This window comes from Astatotilapia calliptera, chromosome 3, assembly GCF_900246225.1.
Source record: "Astatotilapia calliptera chromosome 3, fAstCal1.2, whole genome shotgun sequence".
NCBI classification, from domain to species: domain Eukaryota; kingdom Metazoa; phylum Chordata; class Actinopteri; order Cichliformes; family Cichlidae; genus Astatotilapia; species Astatotilapia calliptera.
The window spans coordinates 25,473,481-25,487,346 of record NC_039304.1 but is presented as its reverse complement, the minus strand read 5'-3'; the positions used below and the strand labels follow the sequence as shown (position 1 = coordinate 25,487,346).

Genomic DNA, 13,866 nt, shown 5'->3' with positions numbered 1-13,866 from the left:
GCCACATTAATGTGCACATTTCTCCTCAGTTTGCTGTTTACTAATATGCTTCTTCAGACTGGATCCATTAAAGTCACATTGTGCAGCTTTGAATTAGTGGATGACTAATGCGTGCCACCTCAACGGAAGAACTACAGCATAAGTGATTTTTAAAAAAACCCCTCTTTTTCTTCATCTTTCCAGAAACTCTCCTCTAGTCTTGCAAAAAACTGCTTCCCCAACGATTCTCAAGCCTTGTGATCAGCAAGTGAGGAGGAAAATAAAACTTAGCTCCTCAAAAATCAGCTGTCCAACACTGAGAAATCAGGAGCTGGATGTGCCTGATGTATCTATTTTAATTTATGAAAGCCGTAGACTATTTGCCTGCAATTTATCAACAAGGCCTTCAATTCACTCTTGATTACCTGTCATTAGTAGGAGAGTCAAAGTGCCCTCACTGTTTAGTTGCTTATGATGTGTGTTCAAAGAACTCAGCAGACAGCCGTCAGCTGTCTGCTGAGTTCACCTCAGCTAATATGAGTCACTGAACTCAACCTTTCAGATGCCCTTTGGAGCATTTTTAATAGAATAATAATACGGCTTGGTCCACAGTTATCTAACAGTTTACCAAGAAAATCTTCAATCCAGGTTTGGCGAGTGAAAATTTCATTTGTATGCGTATCTGTGTCCATGCAATGGGTGATGTATACTCCAACTGTTCATCTGAATCAAGCAGCAACCTCTGGCTCCAGAAGTGAGTGAGTTCCCATAGACTCTCATGGTAAAATGCACAACTCTACAGACAAAATAAAAGAGGCTGTTTAAGGACATTTTCAGCTGTATGATGAGTGAGTTTTCCTATAACTTTTCTTATGCTGTTAACACCTAAATTTAGGGATGTGGCTGCTTTGGTTAACAGGTGTCCTGTTGTTCGGAGCTGAAGTTGATCTCTATCTGCTCTATGTCACATGCTAACTTATGTCGGTGACCTTTAGTTTAGTAAATCTGACCCTAAGTCTATGTTCAAATACGGTAGACTATTAGGCAGATCCATCCTGGTTAAAAAAAGCCTTGCAACACAGCAACAGTGAAAATGCTAAACTTGAGGCTTAAATTAGTGGATTACATCATAGTACCCACATCAATCTTGCCTTTTATGGATGCAGCTAGCTAACCAAGGTTGCTAGCATTAGCTGATAACTTTGCACACCATTTTCTTATTAAAATAGATCAACTTCTGGCGCCAAAACATAAATAAAGATCAAAGTACAATGTCACGCCTGTCTTTTGTGTGTAGTCTGTGCGACTAATGAGGCCACTTCTGATTAAAAAAAAGAAAGAAAAGAAAAGGGAAAATTCATAAAGCTAAATTCCAGACTAAAAAAACCCCAATGAAACGCAATGAATATGTAAGGTGTTTATATCCATCCTTACATATACAATCCACATCTGTCTTTTGTGACAACTACGCTAACACCCGTGCAGCTGTGGATGCAGCTTTGCTAACTGAGGTTACTAGCATTAGCTTCAAACTTAACAAGTATGTAAAATTAATTCAGGGTTCAAAATAAAAAACTACAGTCTGTGGTGCTAATGAGGGCACTTCTGACTCCCCCCCCATAACGGAATAACAGAAAAACAAGCTGTTATAAACTTAAAGCTATGCTACATACCAAAAAACACAAAAAAATAGATCCACAGAATAGAACTGAATGCTTATTAAATTGAAGCAATGTCGTACAACAACATCTGGCGCCCTGTACAAGAGATCAAGCCTCATGCTGCTAAATCAAACTAAAATAAAAACTTCACTATAAACTCTGATAAAGACTGTCAACAACTCCAGTTAAGGTCTCCAAGTGGCCCTCTTAAAGGAGGGAACTTCATCAGTGTAATGTTAGTGGGAGAACAAAACACTCAAAAATAACAGACAGCACTTAACAGCAGAATTATGCAGATTATAACTGCTGCATTAAATCAGACCGAGGGCTGAAGTCATGCACAGTGTTTTACACATCTGCATAATTCAAACTGCTGTAAAATCATTCTGCAAATGTGTGAATTAATACAAAGCGGTTACGCACACTGAAGAAACTGTTAGTGCTGAGCGTTAAGGAGGTGGTAAAGTATGTATGAATGCTTGAGTCCGTCTGGCTGACATAAGTTAAACTTCAAATACAAAGTTCACCATTAATGTGAAGGAATAAATATGAAAATCTGGCTGCTGATTAGAGAAGTGCAGAAAAAATACATACAGAAAACAAACGTGGCTTCTGCACATCTCAAGAAGAAAACAATAAATCTGTCTGCAGAGGAAGAAAACAGGCAGGTGGGAGAGCAAAGGACAAACAGTCAGTTAAGTGCAGATGGAGGGAAAACAGTGTTGTCAAAGTTTTTATATTAACAAACTGTACAGAATATAATACGTCTGCTCTCAGTGGAGTGTAACGCCAGGCTTTAAATATAATATATCACTGCTAAGGAGCAGCACATGAATATTTCAACACAGCAAGCAAAAAAGCAAACTTTGATCTTCTCTTTTAAAAAATTAGAAACAGTAGAATTTTTTTTTTTCATGATACTGCACCCGCAATATTTCAGTCCACAGAAAAACACAGCACTACTCAATTCACTAAATGTGTAATATTGGAGCTCAGGCTTAAAACATGACATGATTTTTCTCTTGTTCATTTTGATAAGTTTCGCTAATCAAATCAAAACTGCACTTATGACTCATGCTGTGGAGTGTGAGGGAGCCCTACGGGACTTAAAATTGGTGGAGAACAGGCACTTGTAAAACACGAGCCCTGCTCTCAGTTGCAATCTGCAATGAGCTCACGTTTATTCCGCAACTATGGATTTATAAGATCCTGCTTATAATAACAGGCTCATTTTCTTACTGGTGTTTACTGAAGGGTAAACCCACGGTCCAGTTATCAGTTAAACAGTTATCACTTGTTTAAATGCCTAAGTATAACATGTACTATAACACATCATAGACAGGTCTGCTGTTTTCCACCTAATTGAGACTTCTGTGTGAAATCCACATCATAACATAAGACGTAACCTGAAACCCCTTTTTTAATCCTACGCCACAACCTTCCATACAACCTGACCTACACCTCCTAAGAAATGCAACTACACATTGCGTCGACGCAGCCCACAACTTGGAAGGTCACGGCGTAGGGTTAAAGAGGGTTTCTGTATACATCGTATGTTACCATGCAGATTTCAGGCAATTGGGGAAAAAACTGATATCTGAGCAAAGCTTTCCTTTCATGTCTGTAGGTCATTATGTATATATGTATAAATGCTAATGCACTGTAAAAAGTTAGTAATTGAAATAAAAAAGAGGAAATGAGATTCCTACTTTGCTCAAAAGATCTCTAGAATCAGATATACCAAAAACCTGCTGGTACCTTAAATCTTGCCCTTTGCCTGCAGATTCTGCATACTCTTATGCAAATTTATAGAGATTACTGTGCCAGAGAACCTCTTTCAGACTCCCCCCGCTGGCCTACACACACCAGTGTTACAGCCCTGAATATTCTCAGGTTTTTTAGTTAATTTTCTCCTTGAGAGTCACAGCGTGTTTTTAGTCCACTGCCCTTGTGGCTGTCTGACTTCTACCCTGGACTGAAAAGAGCATCTCTAGTCCTCCCTCAGTGTTAAAATGGGAATCTCCAAAAGTTGATTCTGTTCATCTGGACGTAACGTTTTGTGGGAGAAACGTTTCGTCACTCATCCAAGTGACTTCTTCAGTCTCAGCTGACTGCAAGACGTTAAAATAGGAATGTTTGTGCTGCAGATGCTGTTGGACAGTACGGTGGAGTTCACAAGTCTCTTCACGTCTTGGTTTATTTTGGAGTCTTTTCTGGCGCAGTGACATGCAATGTTCTCACACGCCTTATGCATTTATTTACTCAGTGATTTTCAGTCATTTTGCACCAACGCAGCTGTCAATGAAGAAGCGGTTGAATTCGGGAAGTCATGGGCTTCTCTGCTGAGTCAAACTGAATTGTGCCAGTAAAAGGCAATGAGTTCAGACTCAAAGGATGACAAGCCTTGCATTATTCGAGGCTGGTTTTAACAGTGGACCTGCTCCATCTTAGATTTTGTACTGAATGCAGGATAAACTGAGAATAGCTTCTCTCGATTTACACACGGAAATCCAAGAAAACCAACCAACTGTTGCAACTCTCAGCTAAACTGACTGAGGTTGAGTGGGCATGTCTGCTGAATGGAGCTTGGTAGCTTGCAAAGCACTTGCTGCTGGATACAAGTGTCATCATGACACACCTAAGAAGCAGTGGAAAGTCCGCTTTTTAACAGTCTTGCGATCCATCCTGTCGCTCTACAACTGAGCAGATGCTCATCGTGCCCTACGCCGTCACAGACAGTTGAAGAAGCCTGTGAAACGTCACAGGCTTCCAGGTTGAGATCCTATATCAAGGATGTTACAGCAATAATGAATGAGTGACTGGTGCCAGAGAAGACCCACACTGTCCCCTCTTTTCTAGTGGGCGAGGTACACAATGGTCACACAAGACAATCAAACTGAACTTTTGGGGTCAAACATGGTTCAGATAGCAAAGTGTGACCTTTAAAGATCACCTATTACATTCATACCAGTTCTATATCTCTATTCTAACTCTAATAGAGTATCTCTGCAGGATTTACAGTTCAAAATAATCTTGATTTTTCTCATGCTGAGCTTCAGTGCAGCACGTAGTTTAACCCACAAAGGATCCTGTTCCTTTAGCTCCTTCCTCCTTGGTGGACTACTAGAGTAAGCTTTGTTTCTCGTTTCTGAACTGAGCAGTTTCTGTCATATTTTAGGCGTACTTCCAGGACAAAATGACTGGGTGTGCATCAAATCTTAGTGAGGATGGTCACTGCCAGTACAGTTTGCCATGGCTACCCTTGGAAAAACCCAGAAACTATTCCAGTGGTCGTCAAAGCACATACAAAGCACATGTCAAAACATGTTATTACAGGTGCTGTTGAGCTTGTCAGATGTCATCTTTATGGAGGAGAGAATTACCCTCTTCTGATTGGCTGCCCCTCAAAAACAGAAGGCATAGAGGTTAGCATATCAGGGATATCCCCTTTCTCTGACATCATACAGACCCAGAAGTAGAAAGAGTATGAAACCCGAGTCTCACAGGGAATACTTATATGTGCACTGACCTCATTGTTTCAAACCTCTGGCCATGTTTAAAATGAGCTTCCACTGTAAGTGACTATAGCAGCTCCCCTTTACTCTCCCCGTTGTTTTGAAACTCTATCCTAACTGAGTATTTGCCCATCGTGTGTGGCTAAACCTAAGTAAACCTTCACCACGAGAGCAGTGGATTAGACTATGTGCATCATTTTGATAACAGCAAAGCTGCGTTTGGCTTTAGAGCCAATGAGAAACAACATATTTTCCCATTTAGTTAAGAGGACATTCTGAACGTGGGAGTCACAATGAGGATGAAACTGAAGACCTATCTAATTATACTGGACTTGCATATTGAATGAAATTTGCTCATTTACTGTGGCAAATCTACACACATGACAAATCCAATCAGGAAAAAAAAGAAGAGGTACAAGTCTGTGAAAACACAGTGTGCTAATCATGCTGTGGTTGTGCGCTGATGACGAGCTGGGGGAGGAGGGGATTGTTGTTGCCCACTTAGCAGCAACAGTGAAATAAATCTCACATAAATCTTGGTGCCGTGGGGAGCTGAAGCTCGGCAGAAGACGCAGCAGACCTGTCTAACACCGGACGACAGCCGGCTTCATAAATATGGAGGGCAGAGCGTGGAGGAGCGAGAAGGAGAATGAATATTTTACTGAGCTAAGGCCAGTGGGAAACAGAGGGCGAGGATGGCCAGAGAGAGGGAGAAGGTACAGCTGGACGCTTTGGTGTTATATAACACACACCCGCACACACAAACTGAAGGACACACACGCACAGAGATAGAGGCATAAACACAAAGCAGCATAAATGAGCACAGACGACAGAAAAAGATGAATGGCCACACACACACACACAGTCTGTTTCCATCTCTCTCAAACACACACAAACACCGGTGTCTGTTGTCCACCCACGACTGTGTTCATCCATCTTATTTTCATCATACACAAGATGCCAGCCCATCTGAGACAATAACCGGCTTAACAAACACATAAACACACATGCAGTAGGAAAGAGACTCGGAGAAGCAACACAAACCGCCTCCTGTGTCGTCAGCTGTTCTGTTATGCTGCCTTTTCGACGTTTCCTTTTGATCAACAAGTGATGTCAATAAAGTAATCTGTAGGAATTAAAGGATGAGTCTCATGATGTTTTATATTTTCTCAACAAATCCCGTGCAAAGATCGAAACCAGCAGCACACTGATCCGAGTACCTGAGTAGCCAAAACCTCTGCGGCCCTCAAGCTTCTCCTTCTTCTTCTTTTTTTCTTCTCCAAAATCTATTACATGAAGGGCTGGACAACGCAGCCAAAAATAAGAAATTACCTCTGTTTTCTGGCTTTAGGATGACTCAGAATTATATAACTGATTCAAACGTCACTGAACACTTGCAGGAACTAGTTTTTGTTATGGGCTAAACATACAAGATAGCATCCATTAGCATCAGTTATCCACCTTCTGCTTTACATGAAGAAACTTTCTGGTTTGTCTGAGCAGAGTTTGCATTTTCTCCTGCATGACTTCGTCACACATGTTAGGGTAAATGTAAATTGTCTGTAGGCGTACATGTGATCTGCCCAGGGTGGACTTCGTCTTTCCATCCATCCATTTATCCATCTATTTTCTACTGCTTATCTGAGTTCGGGCCACAGGGGCAGCAGTCTTAGCACAGAAGCTCAGATTTCCCTCACCCCGGCCACCTCTTCCAGCTCTAAGTCATTCCCAAACCAAACCAGAGATATAATCTCTCCAGCGAGTCCTGGGTCTGCCCTGGGACCTCCTAGGACATGCACAGAATACCTCACCTAGCAGGTGTCCAGAAGGAATCCAAGTCAGATGCCCTAAGAACCTCAACTGACTCCTTTTGATGTGGAGGAGTAGTGGCTCTACACCGAGTCCCTCTTGAAATGTCCAAGCTCCTTACTGCCCACCCACCACATGAATCGATACCTTATCTCGATGGAGGGGTTTATGTGTATTGGTGATCCCAGGAGTTGTGTTGTCAGGGCCAATTAAACTTTGGTAGGATCTTCCAATGCAAATTAGTCCAGAAAGGACCAGAAAAAGTGACTCAAAGACCCCCTGTGTTAAGGGAAAAAAAACAAGCATCCAGTGTAACCTGGCTGAGACAGGGTTACGGGGTCCTACCATGCAGCCAGGACTGGGGTGGAGGCCGTAGCCCATGGGGCCCAGCCTGGCTTAGGCCAAAGAAGTTAATTGGGTCCGTCCTCCAGTGGAGGACTTTGCACAAAAAAGCTGACCCATATGAGGGACCACAGGGGGGGTCAGTGGATCAAGCAGTGGTCAAACAAACAAATAGAAATAGTACAGTGAAGAGGTGAGTTGTTTGTAAGACTCACGATGGGCAGTCTTTATGTTATTTTTGCTTGTTTTTGTTCCAAATACATGAAGTAAATTTTTCTAAATTTGCATGATCTGTTGGAAAATCGAGCTACTGATTTATTGATGATTTTGTTCTCTATTTCCAGTTAATAAAATTGTTCTTTCTGGTGATGGTTAAAGCTATTGAGATCTAAGTTTGAAGGTCTCTGGGTATGGTGAATGAGGATAAATTACTTATAGGTCAAACAGAGGGGATTGTGGGATGCTGAGGCTAAGGACTCTGGACAGGTCTCACACGACTCCGACCAGAACTGTTCTAATAGAGTAAAAAGCCAGAATGCATGAAAATACATGCTTACATGTATACACTATAGATCTTGGTATTGTCCTTTAGTTTCTTTCAATGGTATATAGTGGTGGTACACATCTTTGTCTCACTGTATGACAGCCAGGCTAGGCTCCAGCCCTCTTGACCTTAAGTTAGACAGGCTGCTAAGGAAATAGATGACAGCAGGACAAGCCATTAGCTAGATGGCCACAGATGGCTGGGAATGACATAAGACTAATAGATAAAACCTGAACTCTACAGTAAAGGGATTTGGTGGTTCTCTTAAACTACAGGAGACGTTTTGTTGCTGAAGTCTGGGAGGACTTGTCACTTACAGCAGGGGGTGTCGAACATGCTGTCTGTGGAGCCAGAAACTCACTGTAGACTCACAAAAGTGTGAAAATTACAGAGTAAACGTAAGCTTTGCACATTCACTGTGTTTTGTTCCAGTTTGTGTTGCAAATTAAGAATCGCTCACATTGTGAGAGCTGTGGTCCGAACTGCTACCACATGAAAGCACGGCTAGGTTTTTTCGCCTCGCTAAAGTATCATTTCGTTGTAATGGCAGCAGTCGCACTAGCAGACAGCAGGAGAGACAAAAAGTGGAAAAACTGTGGCTTAATTGATAATGAATGACTCATTATGTTTAACGTTTAACGTAAATGTGTACCATAACTTTTTTTATGTATTAAGAACTTTAACCAGATAGTAAAATGAGAACTTGCCAGAATTTCGTGGATGCCTTTAACAAACTGAGTGATTTCTAGCCTCAAAGTCACAAGGCGGAATATTTGGGTTCAATGTGTATCTTGCATGTTTATTTAGATCCTATAGTTGTCTAATTACACCATGCCAGACTAAATAAAGGATAACTGATCTGAGTGAGCAATGTGACAAAAGGTTTGGAAAGCCAAACCTAAACCAAGGAGCATGATGCTGTGGGCCTTTTAGCAGCTGCATGGTGGAACTATGGGTGGGACAGCTGATTATGGAAACTATATGGAGAAACACGAGGAAGGGAAACTTGGAGGAGACACTAGACCAGGAGCTTCTATTACCTCCTTGCCTCTACAGTCTGTTGGACAATCCTACCTTAAAAGAAGAAGCTCACACTATGACCAAGTCTGACGGTTACCGGGGTAACCAGTTCCTTTTCTTGCGATGCAGCTATTCTAATGTCAGGTTGTAGCAGCTGGGTCAGCTTTAGAGTTGTCTGCAGTGAGGTTTATGTAAAGTAAAGGTAAGACCCAGTCTTGTTTTCTGCCTAGAGTTGCTAGTGGATTGGATCAGTGGAGATGTTGTGCTGAGGAAGAGGGTGTGCTTGCCCTATCATCACTGTCAAAGGGCAAAAGAGTACATCCTGGGCAGTACACATTGGCCATCTCAGTGGGAGTACTTAGACCAGATAATGGTAAATTATCAGATTTAAATATAAGAAATGGACATATATAAATATGTTAATTATATGCAGTGCAGTTATGAGACCTCAACCCACTGGAATACTGTGGGATCTTCAAAAGCGATTAGGTTTCAGGTTAATGGTCTTCCATTTATTCAGACCTTTAGAATCATTGCCAATGCTGTTCTTGAAGCAAGTGTTGCACCAACGTGTGGTTCAAAAGCAGAAGCAGAGGCGACAGGACTTTTTCAATGGCGTCTCCTAATCTTTGGGCATTTTCATGTAAGCTCCCAGTCTCTGTCATTTTAAAACAGTGTTAAAAAACCTACTTATTCTCTGTAATCTGGGTTTTATTATGCAAACACAGTCTTATTTATAGTACAGTACTACTTTATCTGATTATTCTTAATGTGAATTTAGTGGCTGCTATGCATAGGATATTTTGTATAATACAGAGAACATTGGCCAACTGAGATTATTTCTATAGCATATTTATAACAAACTTTGACTTGAGTTATGCTTACTTGTTTCTTTTAATTTCTCCGTGGTCAGTAACTTTATGTTTAGGGAATGTGCAAAACACAGAATCCATCAGTATACATTTGCCTCGGTTTTTAACAGAATGCACCACTGTGACAGTAAATTTTCTTTCAATATGAAGCTTTTGTTTGAGTTATTCTTGTGTGTTATACAAAGCTTTTGATTTCTAAAACATATATACCAAATGCCTGTACCAGGGCTCCAGTCTATTCCAACAGAGATCAGTAACAGTGGAATTTAGCTTAACTACATATGGCATGGTACCCTGCAATCACTGGAGTGCCAAATGTGTATTAATCCACAATGAAAAATAGTTCTGAACACATTGTATGTACTACTTACTCTTCATAAAGTTAAATCTGCAACAACTGACATAGAGCGTAACGACCAAAGTACTGCAAGAGCTGCTGAGCCATGATAGTCCATTACCACGAAGCTCCCTGTGTACAGTTTTTGTGCTGATGCTAATGCCAGAGAAGGTTTGGAGATCTGGAGTTACTGAGTCAGCAGAACACTGGTGTCTTTTACACACTATGCACCTCAGCGCCCAGCAGCCATGCTCTGTACCTTTATGTGGTCAGAGCTGCTGAAGTTCCTAAAACCTTCCTCTATGTAATAATATCTCTTAGAGAGAGAAGACATTTCACATCCTGTCACATCCTGTTACAACACCATGATTTTATAGATCTGTGACAACGAAAGTGAAATCACCTGAACTCAAAGATTAAGAGGCCTGGCCCAAAATATTTATCTCTATAATGTATAACAGTGGTATATCTTTCTGTCTTCAGTGGTCTTAAGCGCGTGAGCTGAAAGCAGTTTGACCTCTTCTCTCATCTGAAAAGTTTCCTTGGAAAAGTAAAGAGTATTTAAACCCTGATGGAGATTATTCCAAGGATGATTATGAGATGTCTAGTGAAAGGCCCACTAAATGTTAAACAGGATTTCCCATCAGCTTTAGAAGAAGCAGCCTCTCCACTGCAAAGTAAAACATTTTCAAGAACCCAAAAAGAAGTCCTTTGCCTTCGACTCAAGTGCAAATTGACCAAAGATGGGTAGAAAAGCAAGCGTACCGAGAGATGGATTTCAAATGTAGTTACTTTGCTTGCTTTGGTTATAGATTTGTTGGCAAATCTGGAAATTTTTAGACAACTAACTAAGAACAAATGCAACAAAAAAAATCAGTACAATGAAAAGACATGAAATGTGCTGTAAGATCCCACTTGTTCATTCATTCCTTCTCTCAGGTGTTCAAGGTTGTCTCGCTGCCATTCAGCCCCCCCCCCCTCGTTCATTCAGCTAACAACCCACTTTGATTGTTTTAATGGAAGGGCCGGGCAAAGGGCGAGACAGTATGAGTCACAGAGCGAGAACAAGAGGGGGAGAGAGAGAAAGAGAGAGTGATGGAGAAGCAACTGGCAGGAGGGGACAGAAGAGAAACAGTACCTGAGAACAAATGGAAAACCTTGTTCCCCTGAGGGCTAATTTGCATACACACACACGCGCGCGCACACACAGAGGTTGCACAGTGTATACAACCAGAGCAGTTTCTTCAGTAAACAAGAGATTAATATTAAGATGGCAGCATTCACCTTAAAAAAATAACACCATGGCAGAGTTACAAACATGGACTGCCAACTATAATGTAAACATGCCCGTTTCTGCAGTAGTGATCATTCCTTCAACACACACACACACACACACACACACACACACACACACACACACACACACACACACACACACACACACACACACACACACACACACACACACACACACACACACAGAATGATAAAATACTACTCTTAAGAACAACCCTGCAAGGTGAATCCAACACGTATGAGCAGTGCTACTCTAAGCCAGCACGCGCACACACACACACACACACACACACACACACACACACACTCTACAGCACAACATAAGCACCACATATGAGGGGGAATCTAACTCGCACACCCTTCCGCACGGCATATCTGCATGCAAACACACACATGCATGTTTAAAGTGTCCGACACACACCCATATCAGTGCAGTCCAACACCACACATACACACACACGCGCGTGTAAACAGTCTCCCACCCACCTCCGCTTCTTCCTCCATGCCTCTCCCACCCACTCAAAACACAACACACACACGCACACATTCCCTCGATCCATCCAATCCCTCCTCTCCTCCTCCTCTCCATGCATCCTTACCTTGCAGTAGGCTCTGGAGGTTGAGCTGCGCCTGCTGGTGCAGCTCCTCGACACACTCCGGCCTGCTCCACGAGCCGAACACGTTCACGCTCTGTTGCCATGGAGACCTGAAGTGGGCCGTGCCGCCGCTGCTGCTGCTGCCTCCGCCGCCGCCGCTGCTGCTGCTGTGGTTTCCATCGCCGTGGCTGCTGCTGCTGCCACCGCGCCTGCCGCTCTCTGCCTCTAGTCCGCTGGTGGCTGGAGGAGAAGAGGGAGGGGAAAAAAGGATGGGAGGGAGGGATGTGGAGAGGAAGTGATGGATGGAGGGAGAGAGCAGTAGCGGGTAAGAGAGGGGAGAGGGAGGGAAACAAGATTATTTAGAGTAAAGTGGGAAGGGGAAAGGGAAAAACAGAGGAATGGTTGGGAAAGAAGAGAAGAGAAGCAAAGAGAATTGGAGGGAAAAAGGGAGGATGGCAAGGAAGAGAGATTGATGGGGAAAAGAAAAGATAAAAAGATAAAGAAGGAGCAGAGAAGAAGGGAGGTGTAGGAAGTGAAGGAAGCAAGGTAGGGGAGGATAAAAGAAGGGGATGGAGGGAGGAGAGAAAAAATATACATAAATAAAAATGTATGAATTTGCATAACTAATACCCAGAGACGTAGATTACATAACGCAGTATGTGTTGTCAGGGAGAACAAGGACCGAGGTAGGAAGGAAGAAAGGAAGGAAGGCGGGATATAGGGTAAAAAAAGAAAAAAAAAGATAAATGAGGGATTAGAGTGGAAACCATGGAGGAGAGGTTGAGAGTTAGAGGGGAAACAGAGAGGAGAGCTTAATTAGGAAGGAAAAGGAAGGAGACAGTGGACGGAGAAGACAGAAGAGAAGGATTAGGGCAGGGAGGTATGAGAGAAAAGAAGCAAAAAGGGATTGTGGCATTAGGAAAAAAAGAAGAACATGAGTGGGAGGAGGAAGGAAGGAGGGATGACATTTAGAGGCAGAAATGTAGAAAAGAGGGAGGTGTGTTCGTGTAAAGAGGGGGGAGAAATAAAAAGCAAAAGGAGGGAAAAACCAAAAAAAAAGTGGGAAGGAAACGTCGGTCCCTGTCACCATCAACCCTCCCAACACAAACAGACAATCAAAACAAATCATCCACAGCGATCACAAATGGCCATTCAGTGCCGACATAAATGAGACGTCGCCTTGAATCAGCATCGAGGAAGTAATTTGACACATCCAGTGGCTGATAAAACACGAGTAACAAACACGGGAAATGTGACAGCAGATGATATCCAAATGAAAGGCCAGGCTCTTAAAGGAAATGCAGGCGAGGGGTCACAGACTCAGCAGGAGAAGGCAATTACAGCCAGCATTTGTCTTGTTGCTGAGTCTGTGGTAACAATTACTTAACAAACTGGTTAAACTTTGTCAAGCTTCTGGAAGCTAACTTGGCAAAAGAGGACACTAAAGGTGTAGGTTGTCACGCTGCTTCCCCCCTAAAGAACCATTTAAGAGGGTGAACAAGGAAATATCTGAGCCAGTAATGTTGTCACACATGGATGTGAACAACAGAGGTTCACATCGCTATCAGTAGGAGGCATATCCACTCGCTAAAGATCAGTAAAGATTTATGTGTAGCCTACATATGTTGCATCTTCGTTCTCTGTATCCATAATGTGAATTTCACTTGGCCTTTGCCTTTGTGGGATGAGCCACAATGACCACGTGACCTCTTTATATTAAAGTGTAATGAAGCCACAGTGTTGTTAAACTAGTAGAGGCACAATGTGGGGAAACAAGCCCAAATTCTGGACGAAAGTGGGTAAACTTTTAAAGTGTTTCTTATCCGATCTGAGTGGAGACCTAATGCTTTTAGTGTGTCTGTGACCACTGAAGTTTGTTTTGGCTCTCTCTGTTC

General features: G+C 42.4%; 1 protein-coding gene across 5 annotated transcripts in view; it reads right to left on the bottom strand.

Annotated features, from left to right (window-relative positions):
• Positions 1-13,866, bottom strand: part of nhsl2 (NHS-like 2) — a 191,663-nt gene that overhangs the window by 45,806 nt on the left and 131,991 nt on the right. For all 5 annotated transcript variants that reach the window (XM_026162565.1, XM_026162566.1, XM_026162567.1 and 2 more), the window contains exon 2: positions 11,975-12,211. In XM_026162565.1, the coding sequence (XP_026018350.1) occupies positions 11,975-12,211 (237 nt within the window). The remainder of the gene's footprint in view (positions 1-11,974; positions 12,212-13,866) is intronic.